Consider the following 14,527-nt stretch of genomic DNA (forward strand, 5'->3'; position numbering starts at 1 on the left):
CCCCCCCGCTGCTGGACACCCAGCGAGCCCGAGTCGGTACACCAGGCACCCGACACCCAGAGCATCTCCCACTTCCTGCACCGTGTGCAGGGCTTCCGACGGCGTGGTGGTAAAGCAGGCGGTTTTGGTGGCCGGGGTGGGGGCCATGCAGCCAAGGCAGCCCGATGCTCCTTCAGTGACTTCTTCGAGGGCATCGGCAAGAAAAAGAAAGTGGTGGCAGTGACAGCTGCTGGCGTTGGGGGTCCCAGCCTCACCGAATTGGGGCACCCACGCAAACGGGGCCGGGGGGAGGTGGACGCCATGACTGGGAAGCCCAAGCGCAAGAGGCGGTCCCGGAAGAACGGGACTCTGTTCCCAGAACAGGTGCCTAGTGGCCCAGGCTTTGGGGAGGCAGGCGCCGAGTGGGCCGGGGACAAGGGTGGCGGCTGGGCCCCTCACCATGGGCACCCAGGCGGGCAAGCCGGCCGAAACTGTGGGTTCCAGGGGACCGAGGCCCAGGCCTTTGCCTCCACTGGACTAGAGAGCGGGGCTTCAGGCCGCGGCAGCTACTACAGCACAGGTGCACCTGCGGGTCAGACCGAGCTCAGCCAGGAGCGCCAAAACCTCTTCACCGGCTATTTTCGCTCACTGCTCGATTCGGATGACTCCTCCGACCTCTTAGACTTTGCCCTCTCAGCCTCTCGCCCCGAGTCCCGGAAGGCATCAGGCACCTACGCAGGGCCCCCCACCAGCACCCTGCCCTCCCAGCGGGGCCTGGCCACCTTCCCCAGCCGGGGAGCCAAGGCCAGCCCAGTGGCTGTGGGCAGCAGCGGGGCTGGTGCGGACCCCTCCTTCCAGCCCGTCTTGCCCTCTCGCCAGACCTTCCCACCAGGCCGGGCAGCGAGCTATGGGATAACTCCGGCCACTTCAGACTGCCGGGCAGCCGAGACCTTCCCGAAACTGGCTCCCCCACCTTCAGCTGTGGCCCGCTCACCTACCACCCACCCACCCACCAACACCTACCCACCCCAATATGGCGGCTACGGGGCCGGACAAAGCGTTTTTGCCCCGGCTAAGCCCTTTACGGGCCAGGACTGTGCTAACAGCAAGGACTGCAGCTTCGCCTACGGCAGCGGCAACAGCCTGCCTGCCTCTCCCAGCAGCGCCCACAGCGCCGGCTACGCCCCACCGCCTACTGGTGGCCCCTGCCTGCCACCCAGCAAGGCCTCCTTCTTCAACAGCTCTGAGGGGGCCCCCTTCTCTGGCTCAGCCCCCACACCCCTGCGCTGTGACAGCCGGGCCAGCACCGTCTCACCCGGCGGCTACATGGTACCCAAGGGCACCACCGCCTCTGCCACCTCTGCTGCCTCTGCCGCCTCCTCCTCCTCCTCCTCCTTCCAGCCCTCGCCTGAAAACTGTCGGCAGTTTGCGGGGGCTTCTCAGTGGCCTTTCCGGCAGGGCTATGGAGGCCTGGACTGGGCCTCGGAGGCCTTCAGTCAGCTCTACAATCCCGGTTTCGACTGCCACGTCAGCGAGCCCAACGTGATACTGGACATCTCCAACTACACGCCGCAGAAGGTGAAGCAGCAGACGGCCGTGTCCGAGACCTTCTCCGAGTCATCCTCCGACAGCACCCAGTTCAATCAACCGGTCGGCGGCGGTTTTCGGCGTGCCAACAGCGAGGCCTCGAGCAGCGAGGGCCAGTCGAGCCTGTCCAGCCTGGAGAAACTAATGATGGACTGGAATGAGGCGTCCTCTGCCCCCGGCTACAACTGGAACCAGAGCGTCCTCTTCCAGAGCAGCTCCAAGCCGGGCCGTGGACGGCGGAAGAAGGTGGACCTGTTCGAGGCCTCACATCTGGGCTTTCCATCGTCTGCCTCGGCCACTGCCTCAGGCTACCCGTCCAAACGGAGCACCGGGCCCCGGCAACCACGAGGTGGACGGGGTGGTGGGGCCTGCTCAGCCAAGAAGGAGCGAGGCGGTGCAGCAGCCAAAGCCAAGTTCATCCCCAAGCCGCAGCCAGTCAACCCCCTGTTCCAGGACAGCCCGGACCTCGGCCTGGACTACTACAGTGGAGACAGCAGCATGTCGCCACTGCCGTCCCAGTCAAGGGCCTTTGGTGTGGGTGAGCGAGACCCTTGTGACTTCATGGGACCCTACTCCATGAACCCGTCCACCCCTTCTGACGGCACCTTCGGCCAAGGCTTCCACTGCGACTCGCCCAGCCTGGGTGCTCCTGAGTTAGACGGCAAGCATTTCCCGCCTCTGGCCCACCCACCCACGGTGTTTGATGCTGGCCTGCAGAAGGCGTACTCACCCACCTGCTCACCCACACTGGGCTTCAAGGAGGAGCTGCGGCCGCCACCCACAAAGCTGGCTGCCTGCGAGCCCCTCAAGCATGGGCTCCAGGGGGCCAGCCTGGGCCACGCAGCTGCAGCCCAGGCCCATCTTAGCTGTCGGGACCTGCCACTGGGCCAGCCCCACTATGACTCCCCCAGCTGCAAGGGCACAGCTTACTGGTACCCGCCAGGCTCAGCTGCCCGCAGCCCGCCCTATGAAGGGAAGGTGGGTACGGGGCTGCTGGCTGACTTCCTGGGCAGGACGGAGGCCGCGTGCCTCAGTGCCCCACACCTGGCTAGCCCGCCGGCCACGCCCAAGGCCGACAAGGAGCCACTGGAGATGGCCCGGCCGCCTGGCCCACCCCGTGGCCCCCGCTGCTGCCGCTGCTGGCTATGGCTGCCCACTCCTTAGTGACTTGACCCTGTCCCCTGTGCCGAGGGACTCGCTGCTGCCCCTGCAGGATACCGCCTACAGGTATCCAGGCTTTATGCCGCAGGCGCATCCCGGCCTGGGTGGGGGCCCCAAGAGCGGCTTCCTGGGGCCCATGGCGGAACCTCACCCTGAGGACACATTCACCGTCACCTCCCTGTAGTGCCAACTGAAGTGCCGACTGGACCTCGAGGTTTTGTTCCTGGGTGAGTCTGGGGATGCGGGTGGAGTGGGCGGAGGCCTGGGGGGTGGGAAGGATGAGGACGTTAGAGCTTGGACAAGGGGAAGAGGTGCAGTGATGAGCAGGAAGGATTTAAGGACAAGCTCAGGGACCCGACAATAGGAAGCTGGGATTCAGGAAGGAGTCTGGGATTAGGTGTTGGGGACGGTCTTCAGGAAGAGATGGGGTGCTTGGGTGGGGAACCCAGCATGAGGCTTGGACGTTGAGTTACTGAAATGGTTGGAGAACCCTGGACTGGATGCGGCCATCTGGTTTGGTTCATCAAATGTTTATCTTCCTTGTCCAGGCCAGCTCCTAGGCGGGCACTGCCTGAGTCCCAGGAAATACCTACCACTTGACCTCTCGCAAGGGAGGGCATGTGCAGGGCCCTGTGGGAGATGAGCGAAAGGTGAAGCAGGGTGATAATTAACTGCCAGGGCCCATCCAAGGTACGGCCCCTGCCAGCCTCCCACACTTCTCTAGGAGCTTCATTTAGTCCGAGCTGCAGTCTGGCAGGGGTCAGGCCGAGGGTGTGGTCACTATGTCTTGGTCACGCTCTGCGAGGGCTTTTTACAGAATGGCCTGAAGTGTCTTTCCTGGTCCCTCGGGGTGCACCCAGAGATTATTTGTCAATATCTTCGACCTGAGGTGGGCTCAGAGTGGTCAGAGGCAGGCGGGATAGGGATCCAGAAGTGGAGAAAGGTTGCTGGGATCCTGCTGTGCCTGACAACCCGCACCCAGTGGGTCTATCCCCAGGCAGGATATTTCCTGCCTAGAAGAAACCAGTCCCTTTCCGGAAGCCGAATGCTTTTCCAAGAGTTCTGCTAAATTTCGCTAGATGTTTAGGCACCGTGTCCTCATTAGGTGGAGTCAAAAATTTTAGTATTCTTAAGATTTTGTTTAAGAAAAGGAAAATAAACGAGGGGGAAATGCCTCCAAAATGGTATAAAAGAGACAGGGTTGGAAGAGTCATTTTCTTGAAGCACAACCAGCTCCAGAAGACAGCCACAGCTGGTCCATCAGATCTTCACTGTTTGGACAACAGACCCGTCACCAAAGTGGCTCAGATGTGGTAGGTGGCGGGGAAGGGGACTGGGGGCCTGTCTCAGCCCTTCACCCTCCACCTCTGCTGCCACCGCAGCCTCCTGGGAGTGTCTCTTCCTGGAGGAGGAATAGCAGGGCTCCTGGAAAGTCCCATCCCTGCTCTGGGGAGGCCATTCGAGGCCAGGGTGACTCAGGGTCCTGAAGTTGTGTCAGTGGAAACTTATCATCCCCTTTCTGCCTGACCCCACGTCCCTTGGTGCCCAGAGGTGGCAAAGGGCAGCACGCGGGAGTCAGGCGGCCTGGAGAAGGACCGTTCCCCAGTTGGCCATCAACTTGCTGTATGCCCTTGACCACGCTTTTACTCCCTCCAGCTCTGGGCCTCTGTTTCCCCATCTGTTCAAGAAATTTGACTTTGATCATCTTTTAGGTGTTCCACCCTGCATGGCATAGACAGTGGACCAACCTTTTTTTTTTTTTTTTTTTTTTTTTTGGCAGCATAGTTTCCTCCTAATGAAGCCAAGGCCAAGATTAAAATGGCCTTCCATTCCCCATGCGTCTCACTGCAAGCAGCAGTGCTGCAGATCTGAAGCAGGCCAGGGAGAAGCTGCTTAGGGTTTAAAATGTCAAACTCTTGATCCTTCTCACTGGAGGGGAGATGTCTCATGGATAATCCAGAAATGTGAAATAATCCAAAAAACCGTTCCTCCTGGGCTCTGGGTGGGAAAATAAATGAATGTGGGGGCTGGGTGTTTGAGCAGGTCACAGCTCAGTGAGATACATAATGGAGCCATCCAGTGAGGCCTGAACACAGGAGGAACTGGGATGCCATCCAGCCCCACATTCTGGCCACACTCCCTACTCAGGGGCTGGGAGTTGACAGCACTGTCCTCAGACTGATGCATTCAGTTGCTCCAGAGACATCTGTCCAGCACCCACTGTGACCCAGGCATTGGGGGGGCACCACAGTGAACACCACAGAGGAGGTCCTGGTCCTCAGGGGGCTTCCAGTTTAGAAAGAAGGACATTTGATAATCATTTGGTAACGATTGCTGTACAAAGGACTGCAAAAGAGGAAAAGGTAGGAGGCCGTGGGAGCCTGCACCAGGCTGACCAGATCCTGAAGCTGATGCCTGAAGGGGCATCAGCTAGACAGGGAGTGGGAAGAACATTCTGGGCAGAGGGAACAGCGATGGGTAAAGCCCTGGGGTAGGAAGGAGCTCAGATTTGAAAAACTGATAGGAGGACAGTAACACTGACCGAGCAGGCAGGGCAGGCAGGGCATTGGAAGGAGTTTGAATTATATTCCAAGACCAGTGGGAACCATTGAGGAGTTCTCCGCTAGAAGGCGCCCTCCCAACCCCCCCCCCCCCCCCCCCAGAGCAAGTATCAGGAGTAGTGGTTCAGCTCAGCCTCACATCTTGAGCCCCTCGATGCCCGTCCCAGTACCAGGCATAGGGGAAGCAAAGCAGACACGGCTCCTGTCCTCAGAGCTCAGCATCCACCCCAGGAAGCTAAAACCAGTACCTGGTGGAAAGTGGCAGGTGCCCAGACGTAGGGAGAAACAAAGCTTATGTACCAGGAAGGTGGGTGGTAGGGTCAGAAGTCATCTTTCAGAACTTCTGGTGAAAAAAGGGGCACATTATCTGTGCTGGGGCCTTCATGCAATGCTGCCTCGCTGACCCTTCACAGCAGGCCAGGAAATGGTTGCGCCCTCCCCCTGGCACCCCATCAGATTATCGAGGAAGCAGGTGCAGCTCTGAACCTTGCCAGGGTATCCACAGTTAGTGAATGGTGTAGTCAGGATTTGAACTCAGTATTGCTTCCCCAGAACCTGGGTACCCTGCCATACCACTCCCCCTCCAGCCCATGCCACTGAGTCACCATCCACCAAATGACAGATTGGACACTCCCTACAAATGTTTCTGGGTCTGACATTTTAAATGGATTTTGAGGTTCTGTGGAAGCATTTGAACTTGACCTTGAAAAATAGGCAGGATTTGGACAGCCAGAGACTTGGGGCGGGGGGCAGGGCATTCCAGGCAGAGGGAACTGTGGGCAAGGGGAGGTCACACCCCACTGTGAGTTAGAAGAGGAAAGCTCAGGGGAGCCAGAGTTGGAAATGTGGGACCCCCTTGGTCAGAGAACTGAGCTGGTGGGACAGAGAGGGAAGGGGTAGGGGGTGGGGAGCGCTTGGGCCCCATCTCCAGTCCCTTAGATGGAAAGCAGAGCCAGGGAGACTGACTCCACACTGGGCCCCCATGACTGAAGATCAGCCCTACCTAGACCCTGGGGATGGGGATGGGATCAGGAAGGGCCCTCCAAGGTGCTCAGGAATGTCAAGTCCCCCTGTCCTCCCTATTCCCTCTCAGGCCTGGACCTGAGGCCAAGAGAAATGTCACAGGTCTTCCAAGGTTACACCAGCCTGGGGCCTGACCAGAGCAGGAAGCAGTTTCCAACCAAGGCCACTAAGCCAGCCAGGGTCAGGAGGCATGCCCGGACCTGGGCCAGGCCCCGGCTGCTCTGTGCTTTGTCTCTCTGTGTCTTGAAACCTCAAGAGGTCGCTTGATCTTGCCTCTGGCTCTGAGCAAGAAGCCCTCACGTCTGGGGTCAGCCGTCTCTCCCCGGCCTCTTGCGGGCCCTTTTTCACACTGTCCTCCCTCCCATCCTATTTCTTGCCTCTCGCACAGCCATTTTCAGGCCAGGCCTTCTCATTCTGAGCCCTCATTTCCTGGAAATATAATCTCTCTGTGAACATGCTCTCTCATGCTCCTCCTCCCCCATTTCCCCGCATCCCTGTGGACCCGGAAGAACCTGAGGGGGTGAGGCCCTGAAACGGGAGGATCGTGGCAAGGAGCATGCGTGTAGGTGCAGACCAGCCTCCGTGCAGGGCCTGGTTCCATCCCTTACCAGTTGTGTGACCTGGTGAGTCACATCACCTTGCCGCGTATCTTGTAGAATTAATGAGGTTACCCCTGAAGCCCTTAGCCCGGTCCCTGGCACACAATAGGCACGTAGCCAGTGGTTGGTAAATGAGTGGATAAATGCCTCCCACCAGCTGAATTCTGTCACCCAGTCTATGTCACACACACACACACACACACACACACACACACACACACCTCTGACCCTTTCCTCCTTGCTCCGGACTTTGTAGCCAGGCTTCCTTCACCTGCTGTCCCTGCTGTCTCCTAGGAAGGATTTTGTATCTAGTGTGGGTTTGGGGCCTTTGGTGGGAGGCTGTGAAACAAACACCACCTAGTTTTTGGCCGATTCGTCCCTGGAGAGGGGAGTGGTGCAGAGACAAGGTAAGTCACAGGCTCCACCCCAAGGCCTCTGAAGCCTGATGGGCAACGGGACCCAGACTTCTAAATGACCCAGGTCAGCTAGACACGCTTCCCATGCGGTTCTTCGCACCAGTCCCCTCTCTCAGTGCAGATCATCTGAAAAAGATAGCCTTGTGACTTTGTAATACATCGTGGTTTTTTTTTCTCCCAGCAGATTTTCCATCTTTGTCATCATGACTTTTGCTGCCATAGTGCCCTCTATGCTAGAGGGCAAGGGGACGTAGGTTAATTCTGTGTTCAACACACACGAGCCAGCCACACCTGCCCTGGGCCAGGTATTGCATCTGGTGCTGAGGATACCACTGAACGAGACAAGCAATGTCCTGCCCTCATGGCGTTTACAGCCTATAAACAGGTGTTCATTGAAAGCCTCCATGTGGGCATCACTCTCCAGGGCAAGGACTGAAATAGTCCCACCGGATATACCAGGGGCCGCCCTCCTGAACCATGAGCAGGGCGAGCAGCAAGAGCTTCCTGGAGGCAGAAAATGGGTCTTGAACAAATTTGAGGCTCCAGAAGCTGTAGCCTTGGGTCAGTGCAACCGGTGCCTGCCACAGCTCTGCCCTGAGTCCTGCCCCCAGCCCGAGTGCATTCTCCCCTTTGTGGCCACCAAAGTGCTTGTTCAGCATTTCTGGATGCATGGTGTCTGGAGCCCCTTCCCCACCCCCCAAATATTTACTGGATGAATTAATTCAAGTCCATTTGCTCCTGTGACTCCGTTGCTTAACATCTTTTGATTGCATCCTCTCTCCAGTCTCACAAAATAAAGGCCCAGCTACCTAGCCTGGTATTCCAGGTAGTCAGGTCTTTTTCGTCTCTGACCTCTTCACACACTCTCCCTTTCCAGCCCTAGAATGTGGAATTAGGAGGGAGCTTTCCGGGGCAGCCTTTCCCCAGGGTACCCTGTGCCTTTCCTCTGGCTGTCCCTGGCCTGGGCTGCCCTTTCCTGCCTACCATCCATCTCCCACCTGTCAGTTCCTATCTTTCATTCAGACATCACCTCCTCCAAGAAGTGTTCCAGGATCCTTCCCAGGCGCACTTAATCTCCAGCCTTTTATGCATCCATGACAGCCCTTCCTGGGAATGTCCTCCTTATCACGTCCTCATCGGCTCCTTTAGACTGGCTGCTCGTCTCTGTGCATGTTCCCTGCCTTCCCTGATGTCTCATCGTGCCTGGGACGTTGTTTTTTGCCTTGAGTCAAAGAGGAGTATGTACAAAACAAAACAAAACAAAAAACAAAGAGGAGCATGTAGATCATAGAGAATTGAGAGAGGGAAAGGTGAGCACTGGGAGTCGGTAGGAGACCATCTCTCTCCCCCTTGCTGTCCTCACATAGGTTCCTAAGATGGGGCAGGGGAGGGGTGTATGAATAAACCAGTCTGAACTCTGCAGGCTAACTAGGTTTTTGGAGTTCTCCAAGTACAACCCCGCCCAGTTTACAGACAGGGAGGGGGACTCGCCCAAAGACACAACAGCCACCCGAGCAGGAAGCATGGAATAACAGAGCCAGGAGGGGCCCTTGGGGATCACTCGGTCACGTGCCCAACATATACGCCTCGCTAGTGCCCGCCTGCGGAGTCACCTCTGATCAGGAAGGCAGAGAGTACGGGTGTTGGGTGTAGAGCCTCCTAGGACTGGTAAGCAGTGTGCAGCAGCAAGGTGGGAGATACACAGAAGCTTGGTGGGTGACCATGGATACGAACCCTATTTGGTCCCCATAGCCTCCCCCTCTATGCCCAGCAGTAGAGGAAGTGGGGAAAGATCCCTAAGGAGAGAATGGCTGGCAGAGCCAGAATTTAAGGAGTGCCTATGGTCACTAGTGGACACAGATTTTGAAAAAAATGTTCTGGAGTGGGGAGGAGAGCCACACCCACACCCTACAGCCGGTCCGTCCTGCCAGACTGCCTCCCATCTGTCAAGTGTGGTCTGAGCCCCCAGGGAAGCAGTATCCTCTCTACATTTGAGGGACTCACAGGCCTGACTTTGCCTGAAGATGTCAGAGGGGTTGCCTTTGGGCAACTGTGGTTTGCCTCTGACCCCTTTTCTTTGGGGCCTGAAGATCTCTTCCATTACCTATTCAACCCCCAATTTTACATAGAAACTGAAGCCCAGAGAGGGAAAGGGCTTGCCCTGGGTCACACCCAGGGCAAATCAGTCTCTCAAACTTCCATGCATTCTCTGTGCCTTCTGCTCCACTGCCTTGTTTGGTGTTGAGACCCCCTCCTGGAGGGCAGAGACCAGAAGGTGGAGGTTAGACCAGGGCTCCCAGCCCGGCAGTTAGTGGGTGTGAATACATGTCTGCTGGTTGCTTAAACGAAAACACAAAACATGTGCTCCTTTGCGGGGAAGAGCAGCCTGGACAGCCTGATATCTACATGACCTGCAGCACTGTGAATCCCTGCTCCGCTATCCCTCCATGCTCCCGGTGCCAGCCCCTACTGACCGGCAGAGACCATTTCATGCCTTGGCACCTCAGACGGTAAAACTGCTAGAGCGCGAGGACTCAGTGGAACGTGGTTCTGCAGTTGTTCAGTATGGAGGCACTAAAAGGTTAAGTCTCATGAACAATGGCTGGTGTCCTGGGGCGCCAGGTGCATGCTGGCACTGGGGATGTAGAGGTACCATACACAGGTCTCTGCCCTGGAGGAGCGTGGAAGGGAATGACGAGTGCACCAGTAGCTATGGTAACGGGGTGGTCTAAGGAGGCGTCCTGGAGATGTGCAAGACCTGAGCTGGACCTTGACATGCTGATTGGACTTACACTGGTCGTCGCTCTGGCATTGGGTCGGCACATATTCTTGACGCCGGCATGTGCTGGGCGCTGCGCTCAGCAGTGAGTTGAAGAGCCATAGTCCCTCCTGCCAAAGCTGGGTTGGGTGCCCCCTCTGTGCTCCCTGAACCCCACCCCCACCCCCACCAACGGCTGCCTTTAGCACAGCCCCCATCTCCTGACATTTGTAAATTGCCTGCTTTGGCGGTCGGCTTTGCTTCGGTCTCTGCTCTGTGAGCCCCGCAAGGGCAGGGGCCAGATCCGTCTCCTCTGCTTTGTCCCCAGTGCCCAGCACAGGGCCGCCTGGCATGGCAGCATTAGTTTTGTTTTGTAGAAGTCAGGGTTCTACATGGCTATAGCATCCTCCCTTCTCCCCGCTCAGGAACCTCTGGTTTTGATTCTCTCCCCATCCCCCAGATTCTGGCCCAGTCCCGAAAGCTGGGGAGGGCAGAGGGAGGAGGAAGGTGAGACAGCGAGGGCTGAGCCGAGGGGTGAGAAAGCCTCCCTGCTGCCTGGCCGCCGGCACCACGGGAATGGTTCTGGCAGGAGCTGCCTGCTGGGCTGAGATCACCATGGAGACCTGGCTTGGAGAGGGTCACTGGCAGTGGCTAAGGGCCGGAGGGGGCGGGGGTGACAGGGATTTGTGCAGAGGCTCCCAGCCTGCCCCGGGGCCCTTAGGGGGAGCAGAGAAGACTGGGGTTTGGTATGGTCCACTTGCTGAGTGGTTTGGAGCAGCTGGTCCTGAATCTCCCCCTCACTTGTCACCCCAGCACACTATACGCGTCTCCCCAACGGCGGTTCCTCAGCTTGCCAGCTGTTCCTCAACTGCAGTAAGGCTGCCCTACAGATAGGTACCCCCAGGCCCCAGCTGAACCCACCCGTTCCCCCAGATACAGTAGTCCTGTGCCCTCGTGGATGCCCTGCTTATCCCTACAGCTGTTCCTGTTTGTCACCCTAACTGGAGAACTGACATCCATTCCCAGCAGCACCCCCTGCCCCAAGAGCTGCTCTCCCACCGTTCACCCTAGTTCTAACACAGCTGCCCCCTGACAGGCGCACCCCGTCCCCCTGCGGCTGATCCACCACCCTCCCTCACTGCAGGGGACCTGACGGGCTTCACGGGCTGCAGCTCCTGCCCTTCCCCTCCCGCCTCTGCTTGCTGCCTGCCTGGGTGATACACCGGGATGGGGGCTGCCCCAGCCTTGTGAGAGCCCACCTGGCTCCCCTGGCCCTGGGGGGAGTCCTGGCAAGTCCAGCCTCAGGACAAAAGTCTTCCCCAGGGCCGACTGCCCAGCAGACAGCAGCCGAGGCTGAGCAGAATTTAAATGTGGCCCTGTTGCGAAGGGAAGCCAAGAAAGGACAAGGGAGGAAAGGCTTTCTGTGGCCGCCTGTTTCCTGCAGGGGTGGGGGAGGGAGGACGGCCCGCTGAGGGGTCTTAGAAGGCAGTTTTAGAACCCCCCACCCCTTATTTCTGGTGGGATGGGTCACTCACCAAGTGTGGGATGGGAATTTCAGGGCTCTGCGAGGAGGCCCCCAGAACTCAGAAAGTGTCAGGCTAACGACTGCCGGTCTTGAGAATAACCCAGCCCATCCCTGTCCCTCTGGGCATCTTCCCACTTAGCCCCAGCAAAACCTTGGGTTCTGAATGGGAAAGTCTGGAGAAGGGGTACTTCAGGCCTCCAATGTCTAGTGATCGTAGAGACTGGGAACTTGGGAGTTTCTGAGCCTCAGGAGGGCGAGGGGTACAGCCAAACACTGATGGTATTGTGCTGGGCAATTTCTTTCTTCCTTTATTCAGACAGACTTCCTCCTCACCTCGAGCCTCTGTAAGGAACAGAATAGCATTGGCGGGGGGGGGGGGGGGGGGGGGGGGGCGGGGGGGTGCTGAGAAAGGGTTGGAATTAGAAGAAACAAAAGTGCACGGGTGTGCAGTTCACACCTGTGCCGTGCTCAAGCCCTGTCTTCCCCACCGTGTCCTTCCTCAGAACAGAATTCCTAAACTCATCGTTGGACGAGGAAACTGAGGCTTGGGGCACCTAGCTGGCCCAGGTCCCAGGAAAATAATTACGACTTGTAATTAGGATCCTTTATTATGTTTTATGTACCAGGGTTAATCTACCTTAAACCACTGAATCCTCCCAGCAAACATATGGGCTGGTTTCATTATCCCCTTTTTTACAGATGAGCAAACTGAGGCTCCTAGAGATTCACCGACTTGCGCAACGTTATAGAGCTATCCGGTAGTAGTGCTAGCATTTGAACTTGGTTGTGTCTGACTCAGGAGCCCAAGTTCTTAACCAACGGCACTGCCTGGAGCCCTGACTCCTCTCCTTTACCTCTCAGTGGTACGGGCCTTAGATACGAACCTACTTTACAGATGGGGAAACTGAGTTCAGAGAAGGCCAGAAGCAGTCCATTGTCGCGGGGGCTGGGGGGGGGGGGTTACTCTTTGGAGTTTTCTGGGAGAAGGAACGATGTCATTAGCTTCTCCCAGGATGCTGGTAGGAAGTGGGTGGGGGGTCCCACTCTTAACATCCCTGTTCTCAGAATTCCATGTCTGTGCCTACAGCTGACTTCTGCCTCTTTTGTGTTTCTTTGCAGCTTTCAGAAAACCAACGCCAAGACCCCTCCCAGCGTCCACATTGTCCTCTGGCAGGAGCGCCTGCCCCTCTGCCTCCCGCCCCACCCCCCCCCCCGGTACCCCTTGCACTCCCACCTCCCCCCACCTCTCCCTGCCCATCTCCTCCACGCAGAAGCCGAAGGTGAGCCCTTTCTGCACAAAACCAGCAATTGTAAATACTTTTTAAAAATGTACAAAACTTAAAAACAAAACACAGTTTTAGAAAAAGACAAAAAAAAAAGAGAGAGAGAGAGAGAGAGCGAGCGTGTGCAAGAGGTTGCGAGCGGGGCCCCGAGGTGTCCAGAGCCCCTGCAAGTATGCACTGAGAAATTTATCTACAGGTCGTTTGACAAAAATGAACAATATCCTATTTATTGTATATACTGTTTTATTATAAATCGTGGATTGTATATTGCATTCTGTAAACCTGCTGTGGTCCCGTGGTGTGCAAATTCGCATGGTAGGGGGGAGGGAGAAGAACCTCTTGCGGGAGCTTTTTTTTTTTTTTCTTTCTTTCTTATTTTTCACTCTTTTGGGTTTTCTCTTCTGTTGTTGTTGTTGTTTTCTGTTTTGGCAGGACACACCCAAAGATCCAAGTTTGTATTAAAAAGAAATGAAAAAAAGCAAAAAAAAAAAAAAAAGCCACCTTGTGTCTTGTGAAAGGGGGTGAGTGAGGGTGGATGGAATTGGAAGAGGCATGGCCGCGTTTTGTCAGGCACTGGTTCCCCAAAGTTGAAATACCTTCATGTGTCCCCTCCCTCTGAGTTCTCCCTTCTGCCTGGGATCAGAGTCAGCTTTGCATCTGGGAACCGCCCCCAGACCCCACTCCCAGATTACCGCCCAGGCCCTGGGTCTCCCTTGCCCCTGGGGTTCCCCGGCCAGCTCCATAGGCCTTTGTGGTCCCTGGTCCATGCATTATGTCCCAGATCCAGGCATTCTGCCTGGTCTTGGTCCTGGGTCTCCCCTGATCCTGAGACCTGTATTCTGTCCCACGCATCAGGACCCCAGAGTACAGGGATGCTTGCCTCTAGGATCCCCTGTTCTCCCCCCAAGTCCTAGGTTTCCTCTCCCTGAGGGATCCCCGTTATGAATCAGGTCTTGGGTCTCTCTGCTTCTGGACCCTTTCATTCCATCCTAGATCTCAGGTCTCCTGACTCTAGTCCCTTCATTTGTACTATGTCACCCCAGCCTTTGGTCCCTACAGTTCTACCCTGGTTCAGGGAACCTGTCTTTGAGATACGCGTTCCATCCTAAACCCAAGAACCCTTGTGGGATACACCCCTTCCCCACAAGGACTGGAGTACTCTTGCTTGCATATCTCCCATTCACCCCAGGTCTTGGGTCTCCTTGGTCTCCGGGCCCCCCATTTTGCCCCAACACACCTGCATTTGCACACCTGTGCAAATTCCAAAGTTTGACTAAGCCAGTAACCCTGATACTTTTTTTTTTTAAGTTTATTTATTTTGAGAGATACAGAGACAATGTGAGCAGGGGAGGGGCAGAGAGGGAGGGAGAGAGAGAGAGAGTGAGAATCCCAAGCAGGCTCCGTGCTGCCAGCGCAAAGCCAGATGCAGGGCTTGAACTCAGGAAACTGTGAGATCACGACCTGAGCCAAAACCAAGAGTTGGACACTCAACCAACTGAGCCCCCCAGGCACCCCAACCCTGATATTTCTGCCTTTCTCTCTCCACCCTGAACCCCAAATCCCAGCTCTGTTTCCTCCCAGCTTTTATAAATTTTGTATAAAGAAAACCCATTTCTGGCCTATTTCTGGTGGGCC

General features: G+C 56.6%; 1 protein-coding gene across 1 annotated transcript in view; it reads left to right on the forward strand.

Moving 5' to 3' along the window:
* Nucleotides 1–13,173, forward strand: part of AHDC1 (AT-hook DNA binding motif containing 1) — a 63,726-nt gene extending 50,553 nt beyond the window's left edge. The window contains 3 exon segments of the mRNA XM_053898755.1: nt 1–2,688; nt 2,690–2,954; nt 12,729–13,173. Of these exon segments, the coding sequence (XP_053754730.1) occupies nt 1–2,688; nt 2,690–2,911 (2,910 nt within the window). The 3' untranslated portion in view covers nt 2,912–2,954; nt 12,729–13,173.
* Nucleotides 13,174–14,527: the final 1,354 nt, after the last annotated feature.

Source organism: Panthera pardus, unplaced genomic scaffold (genome assembly GCF_024362965.1).
Source record: "Panthera pardus isolate Hobbes unplaced genomic scaffold, ASM2436296v1 HiC_scaffold_11, whole genome shotgun sequence".
NCBI classification, from domain to species: Eukaryota; Metazoa; Chordata; class Mammalia; order Carnivora; family Felidae; genus Panthera; species Panthera pardus.